Source organism: Colobus angolensis, unplaced genomic scaffold, assembly GCF_000951035.1.
Source record: "Colobus angolensis palliatus isolate OR3802 unplaced genomic scaffold, Cang.pa_1.0 Scaffold122, whole genome shotgun sequence".
Classification (NCBI taxonomy): Eukaryota; Metazoa; Chordata; class Mammalia; order Primates; family Cercopithecidae; genus Colobus; species Colobus angolensis.
In genome coordinates this window covers 5200958-5217857 of record NW_012113364.1, presented here as the reverse complement: position 1 = coordinate 5217857, position 16900 = coordinate 5200958, and the positions used below count along the sequence as shown (strand labels likewise).

The 16900-nt window shown below is 45.6% G+C and overlaps 1 protein-coding gene across 3 annotated transcripts in view; it reads left to right on the top strand.

Moving 5' to 3' along the window:
• The window catches only part of CALN1 (calneuron 1), a 683678-nt gene that overhangs the window by 405878 nt on the left and 260900 nt on the right, over positions 1 to 16900 (top strand). For all 3 annotated transcript variants that reach the window (XM_011932152.1, XM_011932139.1, XM_011932146.1), the window contains one exon: positions 10912 to 11024. In XM_011932152.1, the coding sequence (XP_011787542.1) occupies positions 10912 to 11024 (113 nt within the window). The remainder of the gene's footprint in view (positions 1 to 10911; positions 11025 to 16900) is intronic.

Below are 16900 nucleotides of genomic sequence, written 5' to 3'. Positions count from 1 at the left end.
AGGAGCACCTGTTTAGACAATTGCCATTTGCAGGCTCAGTCCCACAAGATTGCTCCCACTTAGGACACCATTTCAAAGTTCATGTGGCCACCTGTGCTTCTGACCACAAATCACAGGTTTCCTCTTTGAGTTCATTCATTTACTAGAGCAGTTCACAGAATTCAGGAAAGCACTTTACTTATTATTACCCATTTATTAGAAAAGAATACAACTCAGAGAAAGCCAGAGAGGCGTAAGGTAATAGGAGTGGTACATGCAGCTTCCATGCCCTCTCTGGGAGCACCATCCTCCCAGCATCTCTGTGTGTTCACCAACCTGAAAACTCTCTGAACCTCATACATTAGGGACCTTTATGGAGATGTCATCATGTAGGCATGATTGATTATTAACCCAATCTTCAGCTCATCTTTCCTCTCTGGAGGTTGGGGAGATGGGGCTCAAATTTCCAAGGTTCTAATCCTGGCTTGGTGTTTCTGGTGATCATCTCCCACTGGAAGCCCACCAAGAAGTGCTTCATTAGAACAAAATACATTCCTGTCACCCAGGAAGTTCCAAAGCATTTAGGAGTTCTGGCCAGGAACTGGAGTCAAAGACCAAATATTAGAACAAAAGATGCTCCTCGAACCCCTATCACTTATGGAATTATAAGTGTTTTATGAACTGTGTACCAGGAAACAGAGACAAAGATTTCTGTATCTATATCTATTATCTGTCTGTCTATCTGTATGTATGTATTTGAGATGAAGTGTTGCTCTTTCACCCGGGCTGGAGGCCAGTGGCATGACCTCAGCTCCCTGCAACCTCCACCTCCCAGACTCAAGCGATTCTCCTGCCTCAGCCACCTGAGTAGCTGGGATGACAGATGTGCACCACCACACCCAGCTAATTTTTGTATTTTTAGTAGACACGGGGTTTCACCATGTTAACCAGGCTGGTCTTGAACTCCTGACCTCAAGTGATCCACCCACCTCAGCCTCCCAAAGTGCTGGGATTACAGCCCTAAGCCACCGTGCCCAGCTGACCTCCCGGTTTTTTTTTGTTTTTTTTTTTTTAACCAAATTGTAGCATACTAAAATACAGTTCTATACCTTGCTTCTTCAACTTCAGAAGCTATCTTGAAGATCTTAGAGATCTTCCCATAGATCCTGGAGACTTTTTTTTTTTTTTTTTGAGACAGAGTCTCACTCTGTCATTCTGTTGTCCAGGCTGCAGTGCAGTGGCATGATCACAGCTCACCACAATCTCCGCCTCCCAGGTTCAAGCGATTCTCATGCCTTAGCCTTGTGAGTAGCTGGAATTACCGGCATGCACCACCATTCCTGGCTAATTTTTGTGTTTTAGTAGAGATGGGGTTTGCTGTCTTGACCAGGCTGACCTCCAACTCCTAGCCTCAAGTGATCTGTCTGATTGGCCTCCCAAAGTGTTGAGATTACAGGCGTGAGCCACTGTTCCCGGGCACATCCTGGAGACTTTTAAATCCACATTTTTTAGCTCTCAGGCACTCCCTGACACCATCCTGCCTGCACCTCAAAACCAGCATTTCCCCAGTATGTCCTCCTGACATCTTTATTCTTCCTAATTAGTTTCATGGTCCCTTCGGTGTCGCAAACCAGACACCTCAGTGTCACTCTTGCCTCCTACTCTTCCTACCCTTCCAGTCAGTTGCCATGTCTTGTCAGTTCCATCTGAAATGCCCTTTTCTTGTATCCAGTCTTCTCCAGTCCCCATCCTCCACACTGGCTGCCTTCCCTATTGTCTTAACTAAGACCCCTTCCCCAGTCAGCTCTGCCCCATCCAGGCCAACCTTCACACTGTCCCCAGATTGATCTTCGGTGAGCAAAGGTCTGGCGCTTTGATACCCAAGCCTGGGCAGGTTCTACTGACTCTGCATCGAAGATGAGCCCATCAGCCTGCCTTGATCTTCTGGGCCCAGCTGGTCCTGCTGTCTTCCTATGGGGATCCTCTATCCAGCTTGAAGGGTGGTCGGTCACCTTCCCTCCTTCTTAGCATCCTCACCATTGCTTGGGCCACTCAGCTCATCTCCCTTTGCAGTTCATTAGAATCCTTCCGTCTTTTAAAGGCTCACTGCAAAACCGTGGAGAACGACCTCTCTGGACCCCGCGTTCCTGCCTTTGTCCCGCCTTAGCACAATGCTTTGAGGTCAATTACAGCACTCCCTTGATTCTGCCTTGGGTAATGGATTGCAAGCCCCTGGAAGCTAAGGTGTGCCTTATGCTTTGGGGATTTAGTCAACTAATTTGAATGGAGTCTCAGATAGACATTTTTTCTTGTCTCCTTGTTACCCTTTGAAGCCCACCCATTTTTCCTGTATATTCCTCTCTTCCCTTTTATTTTGCAGTGATTTTTTTTTTTTAGGATTATTTTACCTCCTTGTGAGAATTTCGCCTGGTTGGTCTTAATGAATGTTGTACAGTCCTGGCACTCCTGCAGCTTCCTGCCCTAGTTCAAGTTCATTACTTTGACTCACATAGCAGTGGGAAACCACGAGACGCAGTCCTTGGCAGGTTAGCTTTCTGTGCTTCTTGCTAAGTGGATCATGATATTTGGAAGCTGGAGAAGGGAAAATGAGGCCTGGTCGGAGTGAATTACATTCTTTCTTTCTGCAGCTACTTGCTCATTCAAGAGTCATAAAATAAGTTAATCAAAGTTTTTGCATTTAGCACCTCCTGAATTCCATGAAAGGTTGCAGATCTGGGAAGAGGGTCACCTTTGTCTTTTGGGGTTATGTGATTCTGTAATGGCAGTTTGATGGGACCCTGCAGGGCCTGGACAGGTTTTGTTCATCAGACCAGTTCTTTTCTGGTGGAGGAGGTTTCAGACGTGTGCAGGGTTCTATGTGAAAAACCTGAATCCCCTCCCTGACAATGGAGCACCCATAAAGAATTACTAAGATCCTGACTGCAGTCAGAGAGATTTGAGGAGCATCTGTTTAGACAATTGCCATTTGCATTAAAGCCCTCGATAGCCATCTCTCCCAATTTCCCACTAACTTCCTTCCTAAACCCCCAGATAGGAAAACACACTATAACTCTAAAGCTTTGAAAAGAGCTTGAGGTCCTGTGATCCTATGCCAGGACCAAGAACTGGGGTCTCTGATGTCAAGGGAAGGCAGTACTAATGTTAATACCAGGGTTCTGGTCGGGTGCAGTGGATCACACTTGTAATCCCAGTGCTTTGGGAAGCTGAGGTGGGAGGATCACTTGAGGCCAGGAGTTCAAGTCTAGCCTGTGCAACATAGTGAGACCCTGTCTCTACAAAAAATTTAAAAATTAGTCAGGAGCTGGGTGCAGTGGCTCACGCTTGTAATCCCAGCACTTTGGGAGGCCGAGGCAGGCGGATCACCTGAGGTCAGGAGTTTGAGACCAGCCTGGCCAACATGGTGAAACCCCATCTCTACTAAAAATACAAAAATGAGCGGGGCATGGTGGCGGGTGCCTGTAATCCCAGCTACTTGGGAGGCTGAGGCAGGAGAATCGCTTGAACCCGGAAGGCAGAGGTTGTGGCCAGCTGAGATCGTGCCATTGCACTCCAGCCTGGATGACAGAGTGAGAGTCTGTTTCAAAAAAAAAAAAAATTAGCCAGGCGTGGTGGCAAATAGTGGTGGTCCTAGCTACTCATGAGCCTGAGGTGGGAGGATCACTCGAACCCAGGAGTTCAAAGTTGCAGAGAGTTATGACTGCACCACTGCACTTCTGGGTGAGAGAGTGAGATCCTATCTTTAGAAAAACAAAAAACAAAGCAATTATGGTTCTGAGCTGAGCCCCCACTCTGCCTCATGGTAGCTGCATGGCTTTGATATAGTTATTTTTAACCTCTTCTTTTCTAAGTTTTCTCATTGATAAAATGTGGAAGGGGAGAACCTATTTATAGTGTTGGCATGGAATTAAACAAGGTAATACATGTAAAGCCCTGAGCTCAGTGCCTGGCACATAGCAAGTATTAAATAAGTGGTTCCTATTATTTATCATCACTCTCTGAAATGATGAAGAATGGCCTCTGGTGGCTGACCTGAGATGCAAGAGCTAGACTACAGGGAGCCATTTAGAGTTCAGTTTGACTCTGTGTACCTGGTGCCATAGCACTCCCTTGGTAAGAAAAGCCGGGATCAGGAGACAGTGATCCAGACAGACCATGTCAATGAGTGACTGTTTGAAAGGCCATAAAAAGCACAGGCAGACTGCTGGGGCTGGAATCTCGGCTCTACTCCCTGCATAAGTTTCTGCAAGCTACTGAACCTCTTTGAGCCTCAGTTTTCTCATTTTTCAAATGGGCAGCAGGAAGATGTAAATGAGTTAGCATAGGTCCCAGCACTTTGGGAGGCTGTGGCAGGTAGATTGCTTGAGGCCAGCCTGGGCAACATAGCAAGACCTCGTCTCTGAAAAAATTTTAAAACATTGGCCAAGAGTGTTGGCACGCTCCTGTAGTTCCAGGTACTCCAGAAGCTGAGGCAGGAGGATCGCTTGAGCCCAGGAGTTTGGGGCTGCAGTGAGCTATGATGGCACCACTGCACTCCAGCCTAGGTGACAAAGCAAGACCCTGTCTCTAAAAAAGAAATAATAATAATAATATGTGGGTATTTTTAAAAACCATGTCCACCGCATTGTGTGTGCCCAGTAAATGTTAGATAGTATTATGATTATCAGGTTTCCTGGACCTTGCTTCAGTCTGGCAGCTTAGGAATGGTTTTTAGGGACTTAGTGTAAAACCTACCTCTGAGATTCTATTTGTCTCCATTCCCCTGAGACTGAGGGTGTGGGGGCATACGGATCAGACTTCTGAGTACAATGCTGATAACTTTTGGGGCATATTCCCAGCCCTGTTTGTCTGTTAAATTAAAATCTGCTAAAGAGGTCATTTCCATAGTCTAAATCGGAATAGAACCTTCATGTTTACCAGTAAGGTTGGCACAGAATTGTAGATTAGAAGGAAGAGTCTTCATTTACTGAAGGTCTGCAGAAAATGTGTTGTGTTCTTACATACTTAGGAACCAGAGCTGAGAAATATCAGAAGACAGCTAGAGATATGGGAGACCTACCCTGATTACTCCTCCAACCATGGGCCTGGAGAAACCCCCCTTTCCTCATTGAGTAACAAAGAGATTGTATAAGAAAAGAAGACTGTTTTCCCGATACTCTCACGCTTAAGACCAAATAGACCAATGTGTGGGTTTTTCTCTCTCACCAAGCAATTCCCCAGTTATCTGCAAACACTAGACTGGATGTCCTACAATTAAATTGAATTCTGTTACTATCTGTTGCTATCTACCTGGAGTTAGCCTTATTTGAGGAGCACCTGTTTAGACAATTGCCATTTGCAGGCTCAGTCCCACAAGATTGCTCCCACTTAGGACACCATTTCAAAGTTCATGTGGCCACCTGTGCTTCTGACCACAAATCACAGGTTTCCTCTTTGAGTTCATTCATTTACTAGAGCAGTTCACAGAATTCAGGAAAGCACTTTACTTATTATTACCCATTTATTAGAAAAGAATACAACTCAGAGAAAGCCAGAGAGGCGTAAGGTAATAGGAGTGGTACATGCAGCTTCCATGCCCTCTCTGGGAGCACCATCCTCCCAGCATCTCTGTGTGTTCACCAACCTGAAAACTCTCTGAACCTCATACATTAGGGACCTTTATGGAGATGTCATCATGTAGGCATGATTGATTATTAACCCAATCTTCAGCTCATCTTTCCTCTCTGGAGGTTGGGGAGATGGGGCTCAAATTTCCAAGGTTCTAATCCTGGCTTGGTGTTTCTGGTGATCATCTCCCACTGGAAGCCCACCAAGAAGTGCTTCATTAGAACAAAATACATTCCTGTCACCCAGGAAGTTCCAAAGCATTTAGGAGTTCTGGCCAGGAACTGGAGTCAAAGACCAAATATTAGAACAAAAGATGCTCCTCGAACCCCTATCACTTATGGAATTATAAGTGTTTTATGAACTGTGTACCAGGAAACAGAGACAAAGATTTCTGTATCTATATCTATTATCTGTCTGTCTATCTGTATGTATGTATTTGAGATGAAGTGTTGCTCTTTCACCCGGGCTGGAGGCCAGTGGCATGACCTCAGCTCCCTGCAACCTCCACCTCCCAGACTCAAGCGATTCTCCTGCCTCAGCCACCTGAGTAGCTGGGATGACAGATGTGCACCACCACACCCAGCTAATTTTTGTATTTTTAGTAGACACGGGGTTTCACCATGTTAACCAGGCTGGTCTCAAACTCCTGACCTCAAGTGACCCACCCGTCTTGGCCTCCCAAAGTGTCGGGATTACAGGCATGAGCCACTGTGACTGGCCAATATGCATTTCTTATTATAAATCACAGTATCACAAGCAAAAAACACGTTATCGACCAATCTGGGATTCCAAATGTCCTCTCCTAAATTACTGGAAGCAAATACTTCCATGATCTGAACCTCTTCTGCCAAGTCACGTGTACTCCACGCCATAGTTGGCCCTGCCCGTAGGATCCTGAGTGCCCTTCCCCGTCGCTTCTTCTCTGGCCAACAATTTGGAATAGCAAATGAGCTGCTCCCTTTGCCAGGACCAGGATGTGTTTCAGAAGCATCGTTTCTGCTTGTCAGCTTTTGGTCTGCAGTTCCCAGCCAAGTGCACCATCTGCAAGCACTGCCTGGTGCTGTGATGATTTGGTCCAGAGCTCCATGTGGACCTGTGAAATGCACCAGTTCCAAACTGCTGCACTCCCTGCACCCTGAGGCGAGGTTTCAGAGAGGTGGGTGGTCTCCCTCCTCCTCCTACCTTGAAGGTGCAGTGTTCAAAGATGGCCTCATTCTCCTGGTGCTGGCAAGCATGGGTTTTGCCACATCCTGTAAACTATGAGGTTCCCAAGTGGGAGAGAATGGTGCCCGTTATATCATGGTCAGGAGTTTAAGTAGCCTGGCGGATATATCTTAGATCAGGTCTCATGTGCTTTTTTTGTTTGTTTTTTGTTGTTGTTTTTTGTTTTGTTTTGAGACAGGCTCTCACTCTGTCACCCAGGCTGGAGTGCAGTGGTGCCATCTTGGCTCAATGCAACCCCCGCCTCCCAGGCTCAAGTGATTCTTCTGCCTCTGTGTCCCATGTAGCTGGGACTACAGGTGCCCACCACCACACCCGGCTAATTTTTGTATTTTTAGTAGAGATGGGGTTTACCATGTTGCCCAAGCTGGTCTCAAACTCCTGGCCTTAAGTGATCTGCCCTCCTCGACTTCCCAAAGTGCTGGGATTACAGGCATGAGCCACCGCATCCGGCCCTCATGACGTCTTTGCAAAAATTTAGATCCATGTCCTTGAGCTTCTAAGCCTGTATGAACAGTTAGACCTCACTGTGGGTGCAGATAGTGGGATGACGCCCACTGCTGATAGACCAACATTCCAGAGGGGGTACCTAGGAAAAAGAATCACAGTACTTGGGGCATCTGCGAGTCCAGTGCTTCTTAACCTTCCTCTTCTTTCTTTAAATAAACACCACCCAAGAGCCTTTTCAGATAGGCATTTTTCCAGTTGTCCCACCCCCTTGAAATTTTGTACAGATACACTGTGTATTATGTACTGTGCCCTAGGAGAGCCACAAGCCTTTGTCATATCTAACATTGACTAATGTTATTTTGTTCCCTAAGAATCCATTTTAACCCCATTGTTGGTGATACTGTCTCTCTTGAGAATGCATAGTTTAGTCTGAGACTGGTCATCCAGCCCCACCTACGACCAGGGGAGGTGATTTGGGCTGGGCAGAGTTCCTGCACGTGTGTAACAAGCATGTCTATCCAAGACGTGGAGCCACATGGAGTTAGCTTTCAGAGGTGTCAAATTCTAGCAGACTAGGCCATTCTCCTTTCCCTCTAGCTTTCTACTTTTCACTTTTACAAATACTGGTTGAGTATCTATCTGTAGGCAAATATCTTGTTCTATATTCGAGATAATGTTGTTTTGTTTTTTCTTTAAAAATGAAGTTATTGCGGTCAGGTATGGTGGCTGATGCCTGTAATCCCAGCACTTTGGGAGGCTGAGGAAGGAGGATCACTTGAACCCAGGAGATCAAGACCAGCTTGGGCAACATAGCAAGACCCCCCTCTCTATTTTTTTTTTCCCCAGACGGAGTCTTGCTCTGTCGCCCAGGTGGGAGTGCAGTCGTCTTATCTCAGCTCACTGTAACTTCTGCCTCCCGGGTTCAGCGATTCTCTTGCCTCAGCCTCCCAAATAGCTGGGATTACAGTCGTCTGCCACTAGGCCCAGCTAATTTTTGTATTTTTAGTAGAGACAGCGTTTCACCATGTTGGCCAGGCTGGTCTTGAACTCCTGGCCTTATGATCCACCCGCGTCGGCCTCCCAAAGTGCTGAGATTACAGGCGTGAGCCACCTCACCCGGCCCCCCTCTATTTTTTTAGGGGAGTTGTTAGATCCAAAGGAAACAGCACTTTACAGGATCTTGATTGGTACTTCCTGTCTATACCTGGGACAAGTATACCAGGAATGCATCATAGAGGCAATCTCTGTATTTCTGGCAGCATCGACTAGTGTGCTTTTGGAAGTATTTGATAATTTTGAAGGCAAGATGGTAACTCGTTGCTTGAATTCGCTTTCTTATGATTATCAGCAGGAGTGAAATTTTAGATGTATCTTGTTGAATGATGAGGTAAATCGATTTCTTCTCCAGAGGCCACTGAGGGCCCCTCTTCACTTGGTGGTTAAATCCTCCCTTTCCCATTGACTTGCCACGCCTCCCTAATCCTTTAGGAAGTTTGACCTCTGCTGGGATCTGTTCCTGGACAATCTGTTCTGAATTATTGGCATCTTGATGCTCACATCTGCTTGGCATTGTGAAATAGGTTTTGAATGAATATTCTTTGAAGGTGAATGCACTCTGAGAGGGCATTGATTTATGTGTGGGCATTTGGGCAAACTCTTGTGTGCAGACACCTGGCTGTCTGTGCTGGCTGCAGCCAAGATAGGGATGTGGTGAACTTTTGATGGAGTTGCCCTTTTGAGCAGTTCTAAGGGTGCAGAATGCTACACTGATGACTCCTGGAGGATCCAATAATGCCTTGCAGGTTCGCTTTTGTCTGTTGAGTTGGCTCAAGTCCACCCTCTGGTTACTGTCAGCTCTAGCGTGAAAGATCCAACAGATGCTGAATTGAACAAAGAAAGAGCAAGCAAGAGACATCATTCATTCATTGTACAAGTACATACTGAAGGCCTGCTTTGGTGTTCCATATACAAAGATGTTTCAGACCAAGTCCTTGACCTTGCAGAACTCACAATCTTTCGCTTGTGAGATAGGCATGCAAATCAGTGACTGGGATATAAGATTTTCTTTTATTGTATTGTTTTATTATTATTATTTTTTGAGATGGAGTCTCACTCTTGTTGCCCAGGCTGGAGTGCAGTGATGCGATCTTGGCTCACTCAACCTCCGCCTCCCAGATTCAAGCAATTCTCCTGCCTCAGCCTCCCAAGTAGCTGGGATTACAATTGTGGGCCACCACACCCAGCTAATTTTGTACTTTTAGTAGAGACAGGATTTCACCATGTTGGTCAGGCTGGTCTCGAACTCCTGACCTCAGGTGATCCACCCACCTTGGCCTTCCAAAGTGCTAGGATTACAGGCATGAGCCACCGCGCCTGGCCGGGTTACATGGTTTTAAAGTCTATAGTAGGTACACGTGGAGTTAGTAGGAGAGAGAGAAAAAAAGTTCAACCAGTTCTGCCTAATGAGATCAGGAATAAAACAAAAAGAGAACATGACATTTCAGCTCTGTCTTAGAGAAAGAGATATTCACCAGATAGGCAAGTGAGGGAAGGCATCTCAGACAGAGGGACCAGCATACACATGCACGCAGAGGTGTGAAGGAACTTGCATCTTATGCAAAGGTTGGGGACAAATGGATGCAAAAGAGATAGTGAAGCTTGAATGCTATGCTGAAGTGGTATCCCTATTTTCAATCAAAGGTGTTGTTCAGGCCGGTGCAGTGGCTCAGGCCTGTAATCTCAGCACTTTGGGAGGCCAAGGCAGGAGGATCACTTGAGGTCAGGAGTTAGAGGCCAGTCTGGGCAACATGGTGAAACCCCATCTTCTACTAAATATACAAAAATTAGCCGGGCTTGGTGGCTCGCTCCTGTAATCGCAGCTACTCAGGAGGCTGAGGCATGAGAATCGCTTGAACCTGGAAGGTGGAGGTTGCAGTGAGCCGAGATTGCACCACTGCACTCCAGCCTGGACAACAGAGCAAGACACCATCAAAAAAAAAAAAAAAAAAAAAAAGCTGTTCAAATGTACAAAGCATGATCAGATTTGGTTTGGGGGAATTAAACTGAGAACTGCATAGAAGAGGCTGTGAAGGTAAGAGTGTAAAAGCCATGCTGCTCATAACAGAATTGTAACTGGGGACATTAATTCTTGGAAGGATTTTCTCACCTTTGTTGTTGAAAAGAGAATTAGCCATTGAGTAATGAGGAAGATACAGCAGCCACAGATACTTAAGAGGTGGAATCAAGAAGCCTTGATGACTAAATGTATATGTGGGTGACAAGGATGGTGGAAGAGATAGGGTGAAGCTACCACTTCCATCATGTCCAACTGGGCAATTTGGAGTAAAAGGAGAAGTAGGGGTGAGGTATAGCCATGTTAAGTGGGAGGTGATGGTTGGACATTTGGCTAGAAATACCGTCAAATGTTTAGGAATACGTGGAGGTACTAATAATTGCCAATTTCTTATGGTACTTTCAGTCACTGAAGAACATTGAACAGTTTTAAGTAAGGTTACTAGCTCTTCTTCACTGACTGAGGTCATGCCCAGAAGAAAAGCATAGAGGTGTTTGTTGCCTCGGGTACAGTAGGTCAAGTTCAGCTTGTTTGCAACTCATATTTACATCTTCTCCTTGCAGGGGATGGCCAGGTGGATTTTGATGAATTCATGACCATCCTTGGCCCCAAGCTGGTGTCTTCAGAAGGTCGCGATGGTTTTCTTGGAAACACGATAGACAGCATATTCTGGCAGGTGAGTAAGAATTTTCTTTTTTTTTTTTTTTTTCAAGACTGAGTTTGACAGTAAACATGTCTGAGAGCAACTTTTGCCTCTGAATTCTTGAGCTTCTGTTTGGCACGTGAAGATCTCTTCTGGGCTGAGCGACATATGTTCCCGAACGAAGAATCAAAACTATTACTTTTTTAGGGTTTGGAGGAGTGAAATATCTTCCCATTTTTTTCTCATAGGATTTTTTTTTTTTTTTTTTTTTTTTATTTTATCTTTTTTTTTTTTTTTTTGCATTTGGGAAAAGTGAAGTTATTCTACTGCTCATTCACAAAAGTCTTTTTCCTGGGGACACTGCAAAGGGGCACACGGATATTATGTGAACCGGTTCTGTCTTTGACCCCAGTTCCGGGATATCTTTGCTGAGAGAATGGCATGGTTGCCTGGTACATTTGGATCCCATCAATATCCTTGTACTTAATGAGAGAGCATGGTTTTGTCTAAGAATGTATATTCAGTGCTTCTCAGTTAGCTCCTATTTCTACCTTGTAAAATCTCTTAGGAAATTCCAAACATCTAACATTCTAATTATTAAAGTATAATGAAATCATTGTTATAATACTTCTCTACTCTTAAAATGTGACAATTATTTTATGATTATAAAATTTAGGGAGTGGGTTATCAATCATTATTTTAAAAAATTTGAATCAAGTAAGTTGTCTGTCAAATTAAATTAAACTACTGGTTAGACACATAAAACGCCATTCAGACACAGCATGGTTTTTTGAAAATTTCTTGATACTGTTTTATCCCTTCACTGAGAGATTTCTCTAACCTAGATAAGGGTTGCAGTTGGCATGTCTTTCTAGTCTTATTCAGGTACCCATATTGCACAGAACCAACAAGTATTTAGTAAGAACTTATGTATGCTATAATCTATCAGTCTTTGTGGGTTTTACAAAAGGCATTTGAGACTCAGACCTAGCTATTTAAGAATTTGACGGGGAAGCTGAATTTGGTGGCTCATGCCTGTAGTTCCAGCACTTTGGGAGGCTGAGGCAGGAGGATCGCTTGAGGCCAGGAGTTCAAGACCAGGCTGGGCAACATAGCAAGATCCTGCCTCTACAAACAATTTTAAAAATTAGCCATATGTGATGATGCATGCCTGTAGTCCCATCTAGTCTTGAGGCTGAGGCAGGAAGATCGCTTGAGCCCAGGAGTTCAAAGCTACAGTAAGCTATGATCACACCACTGCACTCTAGCCTGGGCAACAGAGCAAGACCCTGTCTCAAACAAACAAAAATAATAATTTGGCTAGGGAAACACAATTAAGAGAGGGAAAACAAACAAGTGATTCATTAGTGTGATGGTCACTAGATTGTAACTCCTTGAAGCACAGGGCTTCAGAATTGTAGCTCACTCGGTACATGCTGTACACAGCAAGCCGTCAATAACTATTTGTTTCAATAGATGAATGGAAGGGCAAAAAAGGAGGAAAGGTCTTGAAGGGTCAGAAAAGAATTTGGGGAATGTGACACTTGCTTTGAACCTTGAAATATGGGTGGAATTAAATGCAAAGAAAGAAAAGAGGGCATTCCAGGCCTGCTGTGATGAGAGTTTGAAAAGGGGTGGGCATGGGGAAGTCATCGACCATGACTAAGATACCATTTGAAGGGCAAGACCTCAGGACCCACTGGCAGAATGGATTTAGGGCCTGTAGAAAGGGAAGAGGTGAGGCTGACTCCAAAGTTCCCAACTTGCTGTTATTGGCAGGGGTCAGATCATGGAGCAACAGAGAAGTCTTGTAGGGTTGAATCCTCAATTGAACGTGCTGAGTGGAAGGTGAGGGTCAAACGGCCAAGCAAAGGAAGTCTATGCACAGCTGAAATCAGCTGGGGCTGGGACACCAGATTGAGATTCATGAGAGCTGGTGGGTAAAATTGTAGGCAAGGGTGAGCTCACCGAGGGAAAGCGCATAAATGAGGATGAGCAGAGAGATGGGACATGGTCCGAGAGGACATCCAGGGTCAGGGGAGAGTGAGACAGGGGCTCTTGAACTCCCCGCTGCCGATAGGAAAACGCCATCTCCCTGAACTGATGTTAGGATCCGGAAGATCTCTAGGACCCGACTCACCATGCAAGGAGAATATTGCAGTGCTCATGGAACCTTCAGTTATGACTTGACACTTGCAGGGACAGATAGGCGGAGTCCCCTGGTGGAAACAGGAAATGACCCCAGAGTTCAGAAGATGAAGGAACATCGTTTCCCACCTGGCCATCTTTTGGCCCATGGAGGTTTACTGTGATGGGCCTTGGCGAGTTGCTTCTCCCCTGGGTCTTTCTCCTTCGTTCTCTCATTCTGCATCTGTTGTCCTGAATACCTTTTTGTGTGTTTGTCTTTTGTGTATTTTAAAGACAGGGTCTCATCCCGTCACCCAGGCTGGAGTATAATGATGCAACCATAGCTCACTGTAGCCTTGAACTCCTGGGCTCAAGTGATCCTCCCACTTCAGCCTTCCAAGTGGCTGGGACCACAGGTGCAAGCCACCATACCCTGCTATTTTTTTGTGTTTTTTGGTGGAGATGGCATCTTGCTATGTTGCCCAGGCTGGTCTCAAACTCGTAGCCTCAAGCGATCCTCCTGCCTTGCCTCCTAAAGTGCTGAGTTTACAGGAGTGAGCCATGGCACTTGAGCCCCTGAATGCTTTCTACTCTTTACCTCCATCCTTAGGGCCCACTCCAGCCTAGGAGAATGTTCCAAGGCCTTGTAAGCTCTAAGCATTTTTCTTTCTGGCCCTCATCTGGATGGGAAGGAGCTATGGCTACTTAATCTACACTTAAGCAGAGGCCTCTTGTCTTCCAGGTTCATCACAGTAGAGCATGTACACTGCAAGGAAATATTTCTCTTACAATATATGGACTGCCTGTAGCTTAATTCAGACATGCTATAATGCTCACAAAGTCTCCGTGTTTTTGTCTTACTCAAGATTTTCTTCCACACTCAGGGTGAAAAGATAGGTTGGAGACAGGAGAGTAAAAGGGGAAAATTCCATCTTGAAATATTTAAATCAATGTTGGAAGGCACAGACTTAGTGGCTGTGGCTTTCCTCTCCTGCTGGTGCTCACCCAGCTCAGAATTTTACGACTAGCAAGCGAGAACAAAAACATCCATCAATTCTCAGTAATCAGCCTCCCCCTTTTCCCCCTGCGACTGCCTGCCCCTTCAGAGACAGCGTGAAAAAATGGTATTTAAAACTTCTACAGCATTGGCTTGTTTCTGGAAAAGAGTTCAGGTTCCCAGTGCTTGAGCGGTTTTTCAGGTTTAGAAGAAAGCTGAGTGTGTGCCTGTGTGTGTGCACATATATATACATGTGTGTGCTTCCTTCCTTGAAGTGATTGAAGATAATGTACAAAAAAAGAAGCAGAAAAGTTGCTTTCCCAACACAGTGAGACCCTGTCTCTACAAGCAAGTTGAAAAATTATCTGGGCATGGTGGTGTGCACCGGTAGTCCTAGCTACTCTGGAGCTGAGGCAGGAGGATCGCTTGAGGCCAGGAGTTTGAGGCTGCAGCGAGCTGTGACTGTGCCACTGCACTCCATCCTGGGTGACAGAGTGAGACTCTGTCCCAAAAATAAATAAATAAATAAATAAGAAAGGTAGCTTTTCACCTCCAGATATCCAGGCAGAAGATATTGCTCTTAGACTTTAGCAAGGCTTCCCCTCCGTAACAAAGTCAGTTTCCCATGGAAACAGACATGAGACTGCCTCTGGAAGGGTATATATCTGTGATCTATGGCTGCATAATACATTACACCCAAATCTAGGGACAGAAAACAACACTAAATATTTCCTATCTCACTTAGTTTCTGTGGGTTGGGAATTTGAAAGCTGGCTAAACTGGGTGGTTCTAGCTCAGAGTCTGTAATTCAGTTGCAGCCAAGATGCTGGCTGGAGCTGTGACCAGCCTTGGGCTTGACTGGACTAGAAGATGTGCTTCCTGGTGGCTCACTCACCTGGCTGGCAAGGTAATGCTGGTGGTTGACAGGAGCTCTCAGGTCCCTACTACACGGACCTCACCACAGTGCTGCTTGAGTGTCCTCCTGACATGGCAGCCAGTTTCCCTCAAAGCCAGTGATCCAGGACAGTGCTAGGCAAGACCAATGATATCTTTTATGCCCTAGCTATGGAAGTTGAACACTATCATTTCTACAGTATTGTCTTGGTTACACAGGTCATCCCTATTCACTGTGGGAGAGAACAGCCTCCCGGTGAATGTCAGGAGTCAGGAGCTGTTGTGGATCACTCTGGAGGTTAGCTACCACAAAGGGTAAAGATGCTGTCATTGGACTTTAACTTCTGATCTGACATTGCTGTCCCAAGCCTTCCATTTTCCCCAGGCTTCGGTTTCTTCCTGTCTTAGAGGAAACCTATAACCAAGGCTATTCTCTGTATCACTGAGAAGCAATCCTATCAAGCACTAGGTGCCTTTTCCTAATGAAATCCTTTTTCCAGGTCAGACAGGGTGGCTTATGCCTGTAATCCCAGCACTTAGGGAGGCCAAGATGGGCGGATCACTTGAGGCCAGGAGTTTGAGACCAGCCTGGCCAACATGGTGAAACCTCATCTCTACTGAAAAAAATACAAAAGAAAAAAAAAATTAGCTGGATGTGGTGGCAAGCGCCTGTAATCCCAGCTACTCAGGGGGCTGAAGCGTGAGAATTGTCTGATCCTGGGAGATGGTGGTTGCAGTGAGCTGAGATCGAGTAGTCACTCCAGCCTGGGCGACAGAGCAAGACCCTGTCTCAATAATTAATTAATTAATTAATTAATTAAAAATTTTTCAGTGCTTTCCTTACTGGCGTTCTAGCCTATACTGCCAAGGGTAGAATAAAATCAAATGGGATTCAGCAAAAACAACTATTTATTGGTTGGCACTAGTCACAAATTTATGAGCCCCTGGCTCTTTTCAGGAAATTGGTTATCAGTGAAGGGGGAATACAGTTGGCTACAAATGCAGCTTCCTTCCCAGGGAGGATGGTCTGAGAGTCATGCCCCAGGGTCTCTAGTCCTGCCCGGATACGCTCAGCCCTCTGGGTGTGAGACTCTTGCCAGCCTGTTCAGAACCACTTTCCTGTGCATAACTTGTAAAGCTGTGATTGTGTCCTTAGTTTCCGTTCATCAAGCTTCTGTGTGTTTGCTGTTGCTGCAGTGATACATTTGCTGAGGAAAGGTGAAACTGTGTTTGGAGTCAGCCTTAGGATATGGTATATGGGAATGGCAGAGAGGAGGGAAAGAAGGGACGGAGCGGGGCTGAGACTCGGGACTGGAGGGTAGCCTTCCTGCTCAATGCTGCAGGTTAATTGCAACTGCCGAGAAGTCAAGTGTGGTCCTCAGGGTCCCTGCTTTTCCACTATTTATTTACGTCACACATCATGTGCCTACTTGTATCCAAGAATAAGAGGCTTATGATACAGTAGATGTCCCCAAGTAGCAGAGGAAAGAGCCCTGCTATTTTATCACTGTGTTTTCATGAATTCACCCCAGCAGCCTTTTTCATTTTCTCCTCCTTGACCTCAAGCCCCGTGCAACAATGTTCTGCCGTGAGTTTGCAGACAGCAAGCTGTAGCGAGCATACATGAAAGGATCATGGGAGATTAAACAGGTCTGCCGGTCCCAGGGGCCAGCCAACACTTCCGTTACACTCTTTTCCCTCCGCAGAAACAGAGAAATGAGTCCCACATTTGGTGAGGAAAGCCGAGCTGTTTGCACGTCTTACTTGTGCCACCATGAGGTTCAAGAACACCTTGGCCAGAGTGATGCCGAAAACATCTCATGTAAAACTGGCTTCCTTTGCTCACATTTTTATCTTATTCACAATCAAACCTTATTCATGAAGACTTCAC